The sequence below is a fragment of the Mesoplodon mirus genome, assembly GCF_964341445.2.
Source record: "Mesoplodon mirus genome assembly, chromosome: 5".
Taxonomy (NCBI): domain Eukaryota; kingdom Metazoa; phylum Chordata; class Mammalia; order Artiodactyla; family Ziphiidae; genus Mesoplodon; species Mesoplodon mirus.
The window spans coordinates 153,484,699-153,497,915 of record NC_138980.1 but is presented as its reverse complement, the minus strand read 5'-3'; the positions used below and the strand labels follow the sequence as shown (position 1 = coordinate 153,497,915).

General features: G+C 41.6%; 1 protein-coding gene across 2 annotated transcripts in view; it reads left to right on the top strand.

The window, feature by feature from the left end:
* Window positions 1–13,217, top strand: part of WDR70 (WD repeat domain 70) — a 315,980-nt gene that overhangs the window by 288,459 nt on the left and 14,304 nt on the right. For both annotated transcript variants that reach the window (XM_082623147.1, XM_082623146.1), the window contains exons 14-17: window positions 4,613–4,713; window positions 6,366–6,445; window positions 8,225–8,341; window positions 10,609–10,771. In XM_082623147.1, the coding sequence (XP_082479273.1) occupies window positions 4,613–4,713; window positions 6,366–6,445; window positions 8,225–8,341; window positions 10,609–10,771 (461 nt within the window). The remainder of the gene's footprint in view (window positions 1–4,612; window positions 4,714–6,365; window positions 6,446–8,224; window positions 8,342–10,608; window positions 10,772–13,217) is intronic.

Sequence of the window (13,217 nt, the reverse complement as noted above, 5' to 3'; positions counted from 1 at the left end):
TGAAATGGGGGTGAGAGAACTAATTTTGTAGTGTTGCTGTGAGGATTCAACTACTTTAAATAACATAAAGTTGCAGATACCTAATAGTTCCTTTCCTACCCTGTCCTAAAATATAAATTTACTTCTCTCATTGATTTCCTCCTCTTCTCCTCATTTGCTTCCATGATTTCACTTAAAGTAAGCAAAACAAAACCACAGAAATAAATGATTTGGAATTTTTTGTGGCTTTTTTACTTTTGCAGAGGGGTAATTCCAAAATTCCTGTTTTGGAATCTTGACACTGCCTTTTGTACACAAAGGACTTTCTTCTTCTTGCCCCCCACCCCCTCTTTTTTCCCTGGTCTTCACAGAGAAGAAAGATCTCTGTGTTGAGCACATGAAAGTCTTGTAACTCCTTGTCATCTTGCTTATGATCTCCATCCCCAGTTACTGTCTCTTCGTGGCTGCCGCTAGAGCTGAGCACTTTTGGGGCAGGCTGTGGTTCCTCTGCACTGCCAGATTATCTAAAGTGACAGTGGGTTTTGGTTTAAAAGGCTAAACTGGGACTTCCCTGGTGGCTCAGTGGTTAAGAATCTGCCTGCCAATGCAGGGGACAAGGGTTTAAGCCCTGGTTCGGGAAGATCCCACATGCTGCAGAGCAACTAAGCCTGTGCGCCACAACTCCTGAGCCTACACTTTAGGACCCGTGAGCCACAACTCCTGAGCCCGCGTGCCACAACTACTGAACCCCACGCGCCTAGAGCCCATGCTCCACAACAAGAGAAGCCACCGCATTGAGAAGCCCACGCACCTCAGCGAAGAGTAGCCCCCGCTCACCGCAACTAGAGAAAGCACGTGTGCAGCAACGAAGACCAAAATTTAAAGACAACCAAAAATTAAAAATAAATAAATTTTAAAAGACTAAACTTAATTGTTATGGTAACATGGGGTTCAGCTTAGGCAGCTAGGGGAAGCCAGTGGTGGTTCCACATGCTTCGGTAAGATGAAGTAGATTAGTGTAAGAATAAAACCCTTTATCGATTTAATTAAGGAAATCAGTATATTAAAATATGCAGACTAACTTCAGAATCTAGTTCTTTGCACTACAGTGTCCTTCTGCTTTCTCTTTGGTCCGTGCAGATCTCCTGTCATGACATTTTCCTCTGCTCCTTTAATTCAGATGTGCTCTCTACCCTTCCTTTGCTGTGTCACTCAGCAAATGTGTACGTCTGAATGTGGCAAGCCCCCAGCTACAGAAGTACCTCTTCAAGAACAGAGGATGGAAGATGTCTTTGGTGGATGGTTGACTGAGTGAATGCATTCCTTCTAAGTAGTTATAGCTCATCTGTCTTCTGAGAGCTCCTTGGGCTTCTAGCAGGCACGTGTCCCATTGTTGTTAAGTAAAACCCAGTATGTGTGTTTGACAAGTTAGCAGCGTGGCAGCTCTACTTGCTCCGCAGCCTCGCTGCCGTCTCAGGGGTTGTTTGGTTTGGCAGATGGCCAGCTCTCTGCTATAAGATGCATTTCCTTGACAGGACAAAGTGTGGAGCCGCATTAGCTGCAAAGTTTACGAAGGTTAGCTAAACATACACAATAAATATTAATAAACAAAAAAGGCCCACCCATCTTTGACTTTGAATTCTGTTTCTTCTTTCCATGTTTTGGAATCCTTGTAATATTTGATTAATAGCCAGTCTTAGGGTAATTGAGCCTTAAGTATCTTTTGCTTAAGTCAGACTGCTCCCAGAGTCCTCATTGGCTGCTTTGGTGACTCACTGCCACAGTGGATGGGGCTCTGTAATGACTGTTTAGTTCAAGGGGTCTCATTTGCCTTTTCCTTGCTTCCATGTAAAAAGCCATGTGTGTGTCTAAGGGCATTAGAGGGTAAAAGCTGTGAACAGGAATAGAGGTGCAGTGCCCTGAGCTTGGACTCTCTGGAAAGCCGTCAGACATTGGTCTGTTGGCCTGGGCCGTTGCCTCTCTCTAACATTTACACCCTCAGCGTAGAGGGAGAGAGTAACAGTAACCTGCTGCCCCTGGAAACTGCCTGTTTGGCTGGGTGTCTTGGAATTTACCAGGCCTACACTGTGGATCTTTTCCAATTCTGCACCCTGCTCACTTGAAAACATATTTGAGAACCAGTAATCTTAGACTGTTTAGCTAGATCTCTAGAGAACCAAGAAAGCGAAATAACTTTAATGCTATGTCCTTAAAGTTGTCCTGGGGCGATTTGTGGGTGCTGAGATTTCTGAAGGCCCTTGAAAGCCCCTCTCACTCTCCTCCCTTGCTTTCTGGTCCTTGCACATCCCTCGTTTTAGGCCCGCATTGGGAGGGAGCTAACCCTACTCTGTTTGTGGGGTACTTGAGTATAATAATGATCTGGAGGAATCAAATTATCCCTCCTAGGCAGTAGTGAGTTTAAGTTGAAAATTGTCTCTACCTCCACCTAGCAAAGCAATCCATTTAGGCTTGGGTGAACTGTAACTTTTAATTCATCCCTGCAGCAAACATTTATTGAGTTCCAGACACTAATCTAGGCACTTGGGATTCTTGGCTACGTAAAACAGACAAAGATCGGCCTGTGTGGAACATATATCCTAGTAGGGGAGGCAGACAATAAGCATAATTAACAGTAAACTATATAGTACTTTAAAATGGGATACATGCTATAAAAACAAGGAAAGTAAGGGGAGTTGTGTGATGCAGTTTTAAATAGGGTGGTCTGGGTAGTTATGACACTTAAGCCAAGACTTGAAGGAGATGAGTATTGGCCCGGATGAACTTATTCTAGGTAAGATATGAAGTTATGTTTGTGACTCTTTTCATGTTTCCACATACCTAGCCTTGACCATCTGGAAATTCCCTGTGGTCTAGGCGTGCTTCTCAAATTAGTCTCAGTGGCGGAGAACCTGATAGTCAGGTTGTGCTTTGCAGACCATGAACTACTGATATACTTAATTCCATCTTACCAACCGGGCACAGTTTTATTAGGAGAAAATGTGACTTTTTGTACACATGCATTATAAAGTAAGTTTCATGAGCATATGCACAAAGCAACAACAACCCCACACCCTAAAAGTCAAACTTTGTTTTACTATTTTCATATTTTACTAAAAATATGATTTCCTATTTTCAAGTTTTTCTGTTAATATTCCCTCACCATTATAAATGTTTTATCATCTTTTAGCACTTGCTAGTAGACATTGGGTAGCAGGCACCACAGGTTTAAGAAAAATTGTGGAAAGAACACTTAAAACTGTGAAAACCTGCCCTTTGAACTTAGTTTTCCCCCGACGACAGGGGAAACATAGCCACTCTGATTTGGTTTTCTCAATAGAACATCTCAGCGCTGTTCAGTGGTGCACAGCTTAAGAACCACTCTTCTCGAATATTGTCAGACACGAATTAGAAGTCCTGCAGACTCTTTTACATTTCCTTCTTAGTTTCTCAGGAATCTCAGAGTACGAATTGTAGCCATTTAACTATATGCATTTTTTTTTTTGGCCAGTCAGGTGGGAGCCAGAGTTTCTATCAAAAGGGGTTGCAGGGATTCCTAGATATTCTGTCTTAAGAAAAGAGCTGGATGGCTGGGGAGAAGAAACCAAGGAAATCCAGCCCAAGGTAGATTATTTGGGAGACAGAAATTCCATGCTTTGCATTTTAGTATTAGAACAGAAAATGGCAATATCTAATTGTACCCTTTTTCCCTTAGTCCTTGTACATTGCTTGGCACGTGAGAGGTTCCTGATAATCATTGAATTAATGTTTCCATTCATTTCGTGCTCTATCAGAGTGAGATCTGCAGAACCCAGCACATGCCGTTTCTGCCTACCAACCTTAGCTTCATTTTTTCCCCCTTAATTCTATTCCTGCCGTCTCTTCCATCTTTGCCCTCTTACTTCAGCAGAAATCAAAAACAGGCTGTACTTCTCACTGAGAACTCATGGTTCTTTCTGACCCCAGAGTACCACTTATTTTCCTCACTAGTGATGAACTCACAGGATCATAACTTCCAGTGAACCTTCTCCTAAATAGCTTTTCATTCAGGTTAATATCAAGGCTTTATATTCCATATCTCTGTTTTACTTCTGCTACTGGCCTGCTGGTTTATCTCATAGATAGGGAGATGCTATTCAATGTTTGCAAATGTGTGTTGCTCCTGAAAAAGCTTTATGAGATTTTGATCTTTGTAAACTAAAAAACAGTAACCACCTGGCCTCAACATGCTGTGCAGAGGGGCATATTTATTGTGTGTATAAAAGCATGAAACACTGAGATCTATATCAGTTTCAGTGGTAAAATGAACTGAGTTATGTGGGTTCAGCATTCTAAGATGCCAGCCTCCTGTGGTAGCAGAGTTGGGAAAGCCCAAGGCCGTCAGGAAAGGAGAGGAGAGATGTCAGGAAGGGAGCATCTTTTTTATTTTTATAGAGTATCACACAGATAACAAGTGATAGAACAGAACTCAACCTCAGGAGCACAACCCTATGGTGTAGAAGAAAATGCCCTAAAAGTTACAGGTAATCATCAGGGTGATATTCAGTTTCGTAAACAAGACATCAAAGTACCAGCGGAGTTTTTTTTCCATTTTTATGTGCCCTCTTGAGTTGACTACCATGCCTTTCCTTTACAGAGTGTTGTCCGCTGCCTGTGGCATCCAAAGCTGAACCAGATCATGGTGGGGACTGGAAACGGATTGGCTAAAGTCTATTATGACCCCAACAAGAGTCAGAGGTATTTCCTAAGTATTGCCTGTTTTAGATGGATGACAGCAACTGGGGGAGGGTTTTCTTTTTCCACCCCCACTTTTATTTATTTCTCTCTTTGATGGGGATCCACCCTTTTAGAAAATGCAGCTGGCACAGAGTAAAGCCTCAAACTCCTAGTATTGTGCTTTAAAGAGGATTTGGATATCTCCCTTGATCCATACAGAATTCAAAGTGAAAGTTTCCCGGGGATTTGCAGTTCTTTAGCTGAAATGTTGAGTGCAAGGGGGGAAAAAGGCCTGCCCACTTTGCATACCACCCTGGACAGTGGCATTAGGAGTGATGCATGTAAGGGATTAACAAAGCAGGGAACTAACCACTTATAGGAAATGGAAACGGCTAGTCCGTTTTGTTCCCTTTCTCTTTGGGCTTTTATCAGGTGCTGGTTTGGATGTTTGGCAGGGTTGTTCTCTGCCAGCAGAGGAGGACAGCACAGCTACTTTCCCCTTCAATCCCATGTCTGTCCCAAAGTGCCAAATTTAAGCATACCAGTGTGCTTCAAGGATCCGAAAACTTCACTAGAGGCTCAGTCAGTCTCTCAGTTATTTCTCTTTTCCTTGGGCACAAAGGTAAACATGTGTCACCAACCCCAAAAAAGATGGTTTTGTTTCTCTTCATTAAGGTATAGTGAGTGATTAGTCTTTCTTTAGAGTAAGCCTTGGCTAGCTAGTACTAAAATTCACATGCTGTATTTACTGGGGTCCCCCATAAACCTGTTTTGAGCTCCCACGTTCTTTCAGGGGAAAGGAAACCCATCCTCTATTAGTGAATATGTATTGACTATAATTTGGCTCTGAATAGAAGCAGACAGTCCTGTTTCCTTCAGAATTTCCTGGAGTTGGAACCTTTGCCCTATAAAATAAAGTTATATATTGTGGTCTTTAAGAACAAATAGGATTTTGTTTGTTTTTTAATAAAGAAATTGAAAATGCTAATGTAATTAGGATGAGAGGAGGGAGTCTGTTTTACTTGAGAAAATAATGAACCCCATTTGATAGCACCCTTTAGAAGATTCCTATCTTTGGAATCTTTACATTAAGAAATTTGCTTATTTGTTTTTGTTTCTCCTGAAATGGATGCTCATTATTGCTAAGGAGAAGTGAAATGTTCTAAGCACACTCTAGGTTAATCCCACACATTCTTGGACTGTAGCCCCTTGGCAACACTGCCAAGCTGACTCAGTTCCATATCACTTGTACTCTTGTATTTGAGTTGTAGACAAATGCCACTTGGGCTGTAGACTACCTAGGTTGCTTTCATCTGAGACATAAACTAAAATTTGAACCCTATGACCTTTAGGGTGAAAAGGTTGATTAATGTTATTAATATCTCTTTAAGATCTTAATTTTAGGTTATTTCTATAGATTTTTTAAACTGGCCTTTTGTTTTCCAGTTACCTTTCTAACCCTTTTACAGAGTAGTAACCACTGACTCAGACTTGCTTTCCCATATATTTAATCTCTTATCACCAAGGGCTCCATCTGTTGCCAGTCCTTAGAAAGTCAAGGACTTGGTGAGGTGGTGTGTACAGAGCATGTTCCTGAAAGTATCTAATACTTTTGCCGTAGACTTTGTTTCTGAGACCAAATAAAGACAATCGTTTGCTTTTACCCCTCTCAGGGGAGCGAAATTATGCGTGGTTAAAACCCAGCGGAAGGCGAAACAAGCGGAGACTCTAACCCAGGACTACATCATCACCCGTAAGTTGTTAGCATGGTTTCTTCATCATGCATCTGTCTTCTGTTCTAGTGTGCTGTTGATCTCATGGCTTTAGAGACAGAAAAAGCCCTCTGAGTTCAGGCATATGTTACAAAATACCCCTTTCATGTGTTCAGGACTGGGGGTCATATAATAGCTAACCCCTTTAGCTTCTGTGCCCCGTCACGGAGACAGGGTTACTTCATGTAACTTTCAACCCAAAAGGGAAAAGCCTAAATTCTGTGACCATGTCATAGACTGATCCAGAGACCTTTAGATATAAAATGAACTACCCGGGGTATGATCAGAAATCTTACCAGGACAGAGCAGCTTCTCTTGGGTTTGTCACACAGCCTCGTTAATCTGGCAGGTTTTTGTTTCCCAGAGTCACAGTCTCAGACCTGTCACAGGTTGCGGTTAGGCAGGAGATCTTGGATGCAGTAGCAGTTGTCATTAGCAGATGCCCCTGTGGACTTTATCAGTGGCTCAGTCTAAAGACCAGGGGGTGCGGCACTGCTGGGTTTTCTCCCTGGTGGTTGGTCTCGTGTAAGACCATGTCCCTTGGTGCTGATGATCAGTAAAGAGATCTGGTGACATTTTTTGCAAGAGTAGAAGTGTTAAAGTCAGTGTCATAACCAGTCTAACTCACGTGATTACATGCGGCCCCCTTAAATTCCTGCATTCGTTTGAAGTGAAAAGCTATTTTTCCCCCTCCTAAAAATACTGTTGTGTTGTGTTGCCCGACAGAGTGATGGGTGGCTGTGTTTCAGCTCCCCTGACTCAAGGTAGGCATGTTTTACTAGTGAGTGATACGGCCCTGGCCCAGGCTGGAAGTACGGGTAGAGGATAGGAGGGTACTGGAAGTGTTTTTTAGGTGTTAACAGACATTTCTGTCATTCATATCATAAATCTACTTTAAACCTCTATTATTCCTTTAACTCTCCCCCAGTTTTCTCTTTTAAAGGGGTTTTAATTTGCACATAAACATTCGAAGAAATTATTCTGGTACTTTTTTTGGTCAAAAAAAGGTATTTGATTCTATCCCCAATAGTCTTCTCCCTCTCCACCAGAATATCACAGTTTCCCTTTTTAATACATATTTTCTTTTATATTCTGAAATTTAATTCTGACATTGAGCAACAGCAGTTGGACAAATATTACTTTGATTTTTATTCGTTTGTCGACCATATTGAAAAGAATTAAGTCCCCATCAAGTCACCACGTCAGGAGATGCAGGCACCTCCTTGCATTCAAGGCAACCTTTATCCCAGTTTCAGTGGGATAAGTGTTCCTCCCTTCCGGTTGCTCAGTACTGTCAACTCCTCCTGAGAGGTGGTCACATTTCAGAAATGTGTGAAGTGGTTCCAGTGTTTATGAGGCATCTGAGGAAACTTCAGGGCTGACAGGCAAGCTGTTGGCATTATTTGCATGTGGGTTCTATAAGAAAAAACAAGAGGCAGTCCCATTAAGTGTTTCTTTTCAAAACCACAGAAATTAAGTTTAACTGCTGCCCATGGTTTGGGAGATGGGGAGCCTCACCAATGTTTCTGTGACGGTATTTGACGGCATTTCCTGAGCACCATTAGTTGCCAGGAGAGGTGAACAGTGAGCCTGGTCTCAAACGAAATTGGCTAATTGGTTGCAATAAGACTGTCTTTTATTATTAGATGAAGGCTGTCATTATGACTTCCATTTCATCTTCATTTACTCATGCGTTAGCTATGTTTTTGGATGGAAGGGTTATTACCATAATGAAATTTTTCAAATGTGACTTCTCGTAGCTCATGCCTTGCCTATGTTCCGCGAGCCCCGCCAGCGGAGTACAAGGAAACAGCTGGAGAAGGACAGACTGGATCCCCTGAAGTCTCACAAACCCGAACCTCCTGTAGCAGGCCCAGGTGACTGTGATCTAACTAGTGATTTGCAAAGGGGGTTGCGGGGCAGGGTGGGGTAATAGATGCAGAATTTGGAAGATCTTTTGGGCCTAGATGCCTGTCTTCAGAGATTTTGCTAAATAGGGGTTTTCAAACGTCTTCTTTTAGCATCAGAAGTTCTTGTGTAAAGATCTGATGTGGAAACCCAGTGCATAAACTGATAAAAATGGAGCTGCTGTGCTGAAGTAGAGAGGAAGCCCAGAGCCCTTTGCTTGGTCTCCAACTAGAGCCCTTTAGGTGACCTCGGTTGAACTCTGGGGCTCCTTGGGACCCAGTGTTAAAACCACTGCTCTCAATATTGGCTTAATATGCAACACTGGGTACTTTGACCAGAACTTAGGCTGGATTAGGTTTCACGCAAGGCAGAAAGTGAACATCATTTAGTTCTGTGTTGATAAAATGGAACTGCCCATTTCCCTAGAAGATGAATAAAAATCCTTAGAGTTTCTAAGAAAGTAGGTACCCGAAGAAAGCAAGGCAGCATTGGCTATCATATAGCACGTACCTTTACTAGAATCCCGTTTTCTGTTATCACCTGCATAGTTTCCATTTATCCTATGTTCACATGCTTAAAGCTTATGACTTGTTCATTCATGTGAACCTGAGTTCTGGACCTGTATCTGTTTGGCCTGACCCTTCAGCATTGAAAATGTTTCCTATACCAATCTCAACTTTTTTTCCATTTTCTCTGCCACCATCCTAATCAAAGTTCCTAGATAATATTCTTGCCTGGATTATTGAAAAGCCCTTCTAACTAGGCACCTTCTCAGGTCTCTCTTCTCACCACCCTACCTTCGTTCATCTCACACACAGCTTTTATTCCCGATTCCTGTAGCTTTCGTATTACTACTGCCCCCAACTCTTCATAAGCTTTACACTGTCCAGTTGCATTTCCAGAGATTCAGAGTTCTCTTCACTCTGAATCTAATGCACTTTTTTTTTTTTTTTTTTTCCGTACGCGGGCCTCTCACTGTTGTGGCCTCTCCCGTTGCGGAGCACAGGCTCCGGACGCGCAGCCTCAGCGGCCATGGCTCACGGGCCCAGCCGCTCCGTGGCATGTGTGATCTTCCCGGACCGGGGCACGAACCCGTGTCCCCTGCATCGGCAGGCGGACTCTCAACCACAGCGCTACCGGGGAAGCCCCTAACGCACTTTTGAGCTTTACACCTCACCTCTCTCCTACTCTGATCTTCTCACATGACTGTTGGTTCATTCCTGCCCCCAAATGCCCAGTGAACGTCCCTCTTTCTGTACTTTTGTATTTAAACCATTCTGCTCATTGAAAATAACCCTCTCTGTCTTCTGAGTTCTCCCAAATTGGATTTATCTCTTCCTACAGACCCCCTCCCCCCACCAGATCAGCCTGAAGAGCTTTCTCCTTCCTCTCCTTCCACTTAGTTACTGGCCATACAGATTCTTTGGCAGTTATTTCCTGCCTTATAAAATTAATCTTTTAGTGCTACTTGACTTTTCATGTGATGTGGTTTTTTGTTTTTGTTTTTCCTTTTTTTTTTTTTCTTTTTAATCTTTCTAAAAGTCATACATCTTCTGAGTACTGGGAACCAGGCTGGCAGTTGGGGATCCAGTGGGGAACACATTCCTGCCCATGTGGAGCTTCCTGTCTAGAGCAATTACAGTACAGTAGAATAATGTGAATCAGTCTGTTCATCTTGTTTTCTCTCCTACAAGGTACTTGGAAGATGGCAAGCCCTAAGATATGTTTGTTTAAATCTAAAATAGCACCTAATGATCATTGGTTATTTTTATTAGTTGAATTTCATGTGTTCATGCCTGAGGAATTTTTTAAGGCACACACATGGCAAACTATTTGTATTTCTTCCTACATTGGTGTTATTGTGTAAATTAAGCAACTGAGGCATAATAAAAAATGTGTCTATTTAAAAATGTTATGGGGAAGTTGAGGTTTGGTGACGTCCTACTTTGGTTTTGATTATCGTAAATGAAAGCTGAAAGGACGATACTCAAGTACTTTTGAGACTTGTGTGCTTCAAACCAAAGTCTGTTAGAAGCCTCAGAGTGCTCAAAACTTTGATTCTGTAGGGAATGACAAAAATCAGGTAAACCTGAATCCCTGACCCTAGTCTGTCATTCATTTAACCGTCCGCCTTGGAAGCCAGCAGTGAGGGATTCTCAACCTTGTCAGATAACCCCAGTGTACAAAAGGTATATGCTCACTCCATTCTGGATTTGGTTTTTTTCCTTTGGAACAGGTCGTGGTGGCCGGGTTGGAACCCACGGGGGCACTCTGTCATCATACATTGTGAAGAACATTGCTTTGGACAAAACCGATGACAGCAATCCCCGGGAAGCCATTTTGCGGCACGCCAAAGCAGCCGAGGACAACCCATATTGGGTTTCTCCCGCATACTCCAAGTAAGGAAACAGCCTTTTAAAATAGAAAATTTATTATGTTTAATGAATGGGGAAGAACATAACAATGGCTGCTTTGAGGTTCTAGTTTCTCCATATCTTTTTTAGTCCTAAGCATGAAAAATGGCCAGGTACTCATGGTCCTGAAACCTAGGCATTTGTTTGTACCTGAGGACTCTAAACGGTAAATGTTTAAACCAGGCCAGTTCCATTAGATCTATAGCCTAGCATAAACCCATTATGTGAAACCCATTCTACCTGTGATAAAAAAAAGAAAGAAAATCACTGCCTGTCTGCATTATCTTAGTTAGGGAGGGTTAAAAGCAAATGAAAGGAAACAGTTTGTAGAATCTATTATTGAGGATTAACTTTTATTTGTAGAGCTGTGTTTGTAAGTAACACTTAAACATAGGCAGAGTAGAGCCTGCCTGCTCAGGTTCCCTCAAATAGCTTCGCATGTGTGAACATGTAGTGGTTCTTAAAGCCACTAAACCAGCTACATTTATACTAAAGAACAGTAATATTGTAGAATTTGGGGGTTTTAAGTTTTTATTGTAAACTAACGTTAGACTTACAGAAAAATCGTAAAAGCAATGCAGAGAGTTCATGTCTACTCTTCACCCAACTTCCCCTGATATTAACACCTTACATGGCCATAGTACAATTAATTGGCAACACCATGAAATTAACAGGGGTACAGTACCGTTAACTGAGCTACAGACCTTATGTGATTTCCCCAGTTTTTCCACTAATATCCTTTCTCTCTTCTACAGTCGTATCTAGGATCCCACGTTGCATTTAGTTGTTACTTTTCCTTTGTCTCCTCCAGTCATAACAGTTTCTCAGTCTTTCTCATCTTTCATGACCTTGATGCTTTCAATGAACACTGGTTTGTTATTTTGTACACTTTCTCTGTTTGTGTTTGTCTGATATTTTCTCATGATTGGAATAAAACTATGCATTTTTGGCAAAAATAACACAGGAGTGATGTTATATCCTTCTCAGTGCATCACATCAGGGGTTTTGTGTCCCTCAGTCTGATGACTGGTGATGATAACTTTGATCACTTGGTTAAGGTGATGTCTGCCAAGTTTCTCCACTGTCAAGTTACTATCATTCCATTTTGAGTTAATAACTTGCTTGGGAGTAATATTTTAAGGCAAATCCTGTCTCTCAGACTTTTGCTCTCTCGTTTTATCATGCGTGGATAGATTTGCCTGCAGCAGTTACTACCGCGGTGTTTCCCTAGTGGTGTTTTCTATTTCCCTCTTTTTTTCTACGTTTATTCATTGGACTTCTACTAAAAGGAAGAATTGCTTCTCTCACATTTCTTTATTTTTCAAGTTTTTAAATATAAGTGTGGACTTTAAAATGCTTTATTCTATGGGTTAAAATCCAATACTATCATGATTTAGTTTGTTGCTCACATTGTTCCAGTTTTGGCCACTAGAATCTCCTTCAGAATGGCTCCTTTATTCTTTCAGCAAGGTGTGGCTTTTTTTGGTTTGTTAGTTTGTTTGTTGTTTAGCACGTCCTTATTTTCTGGCACCACAGAATGTTCCAGGCTCACCTTTGTTTTTGTTTTGCCACAGTCCTAGAATCAACCACGTCTCCAAGGAGCCCGGGCTCCTTTTTGTTGGAGAATGATGTTTAGAAACCAAGAGGTTGGTGCTAGCTGCGCTCATTGCTACTAAAATGTCATTGCTTCTAGGTCCTGTCAGCCAGCAAACCTCAGAGATATATGTTTGTATACTAACCTACACATATACACACATATATATTTCTGTATGTATCTATCTGTATGTATATTTTAAATAGTACGAGTTTAAACTGATGCCCCTGATTTCAGTCCTGTACCACAGGGTTCATTTCAGCTTTTCCCTTTGCATAGTTGTAACTTCTTTCTCCAATAGTGAGAAACCCAGCTCATATTATCTACAGTATATTTACTTATTTGTTCAATTCTAGTCTACACCTAAAATCGTTTTAGAATTGCTAACCGCCACCCGCCCATGAGAAACACTTTTCCTAACTAAATTACAGCATTTGTGTACAGTTCTTCTTGTCTTTTTTATCCTTACAGTGTCTAGTCAAGTTACTTAGCTCTTTTCTTCTCCACTCCCATTAGTGTGGTTATGTTATTCATTTGAAAATGAAGTTAGGCTTATTTTTAGTGTTTATATTCCTTTTTTTTTTAGGGTGTGGGTAGGGTATATGAACGGTTACTGTGGTGCTAGGGGTCAGAACTTTAAAAAAGATACACCCAGGGAAGTGTCACTCCCTCTTCGTCCCTGCTCCCCCATTCCAATACCCCTGCTTCTTTCAGTCCTTTTCCCACTCACCCCTATAGGTAACCACTCTCTTTAGTTTCTGTTTTATCTTCTTTTGTACAAATGTGCAGATCTGTATTTTCTTATATTCCCCTCCTTTCTTACATGAAGGTTAGCAT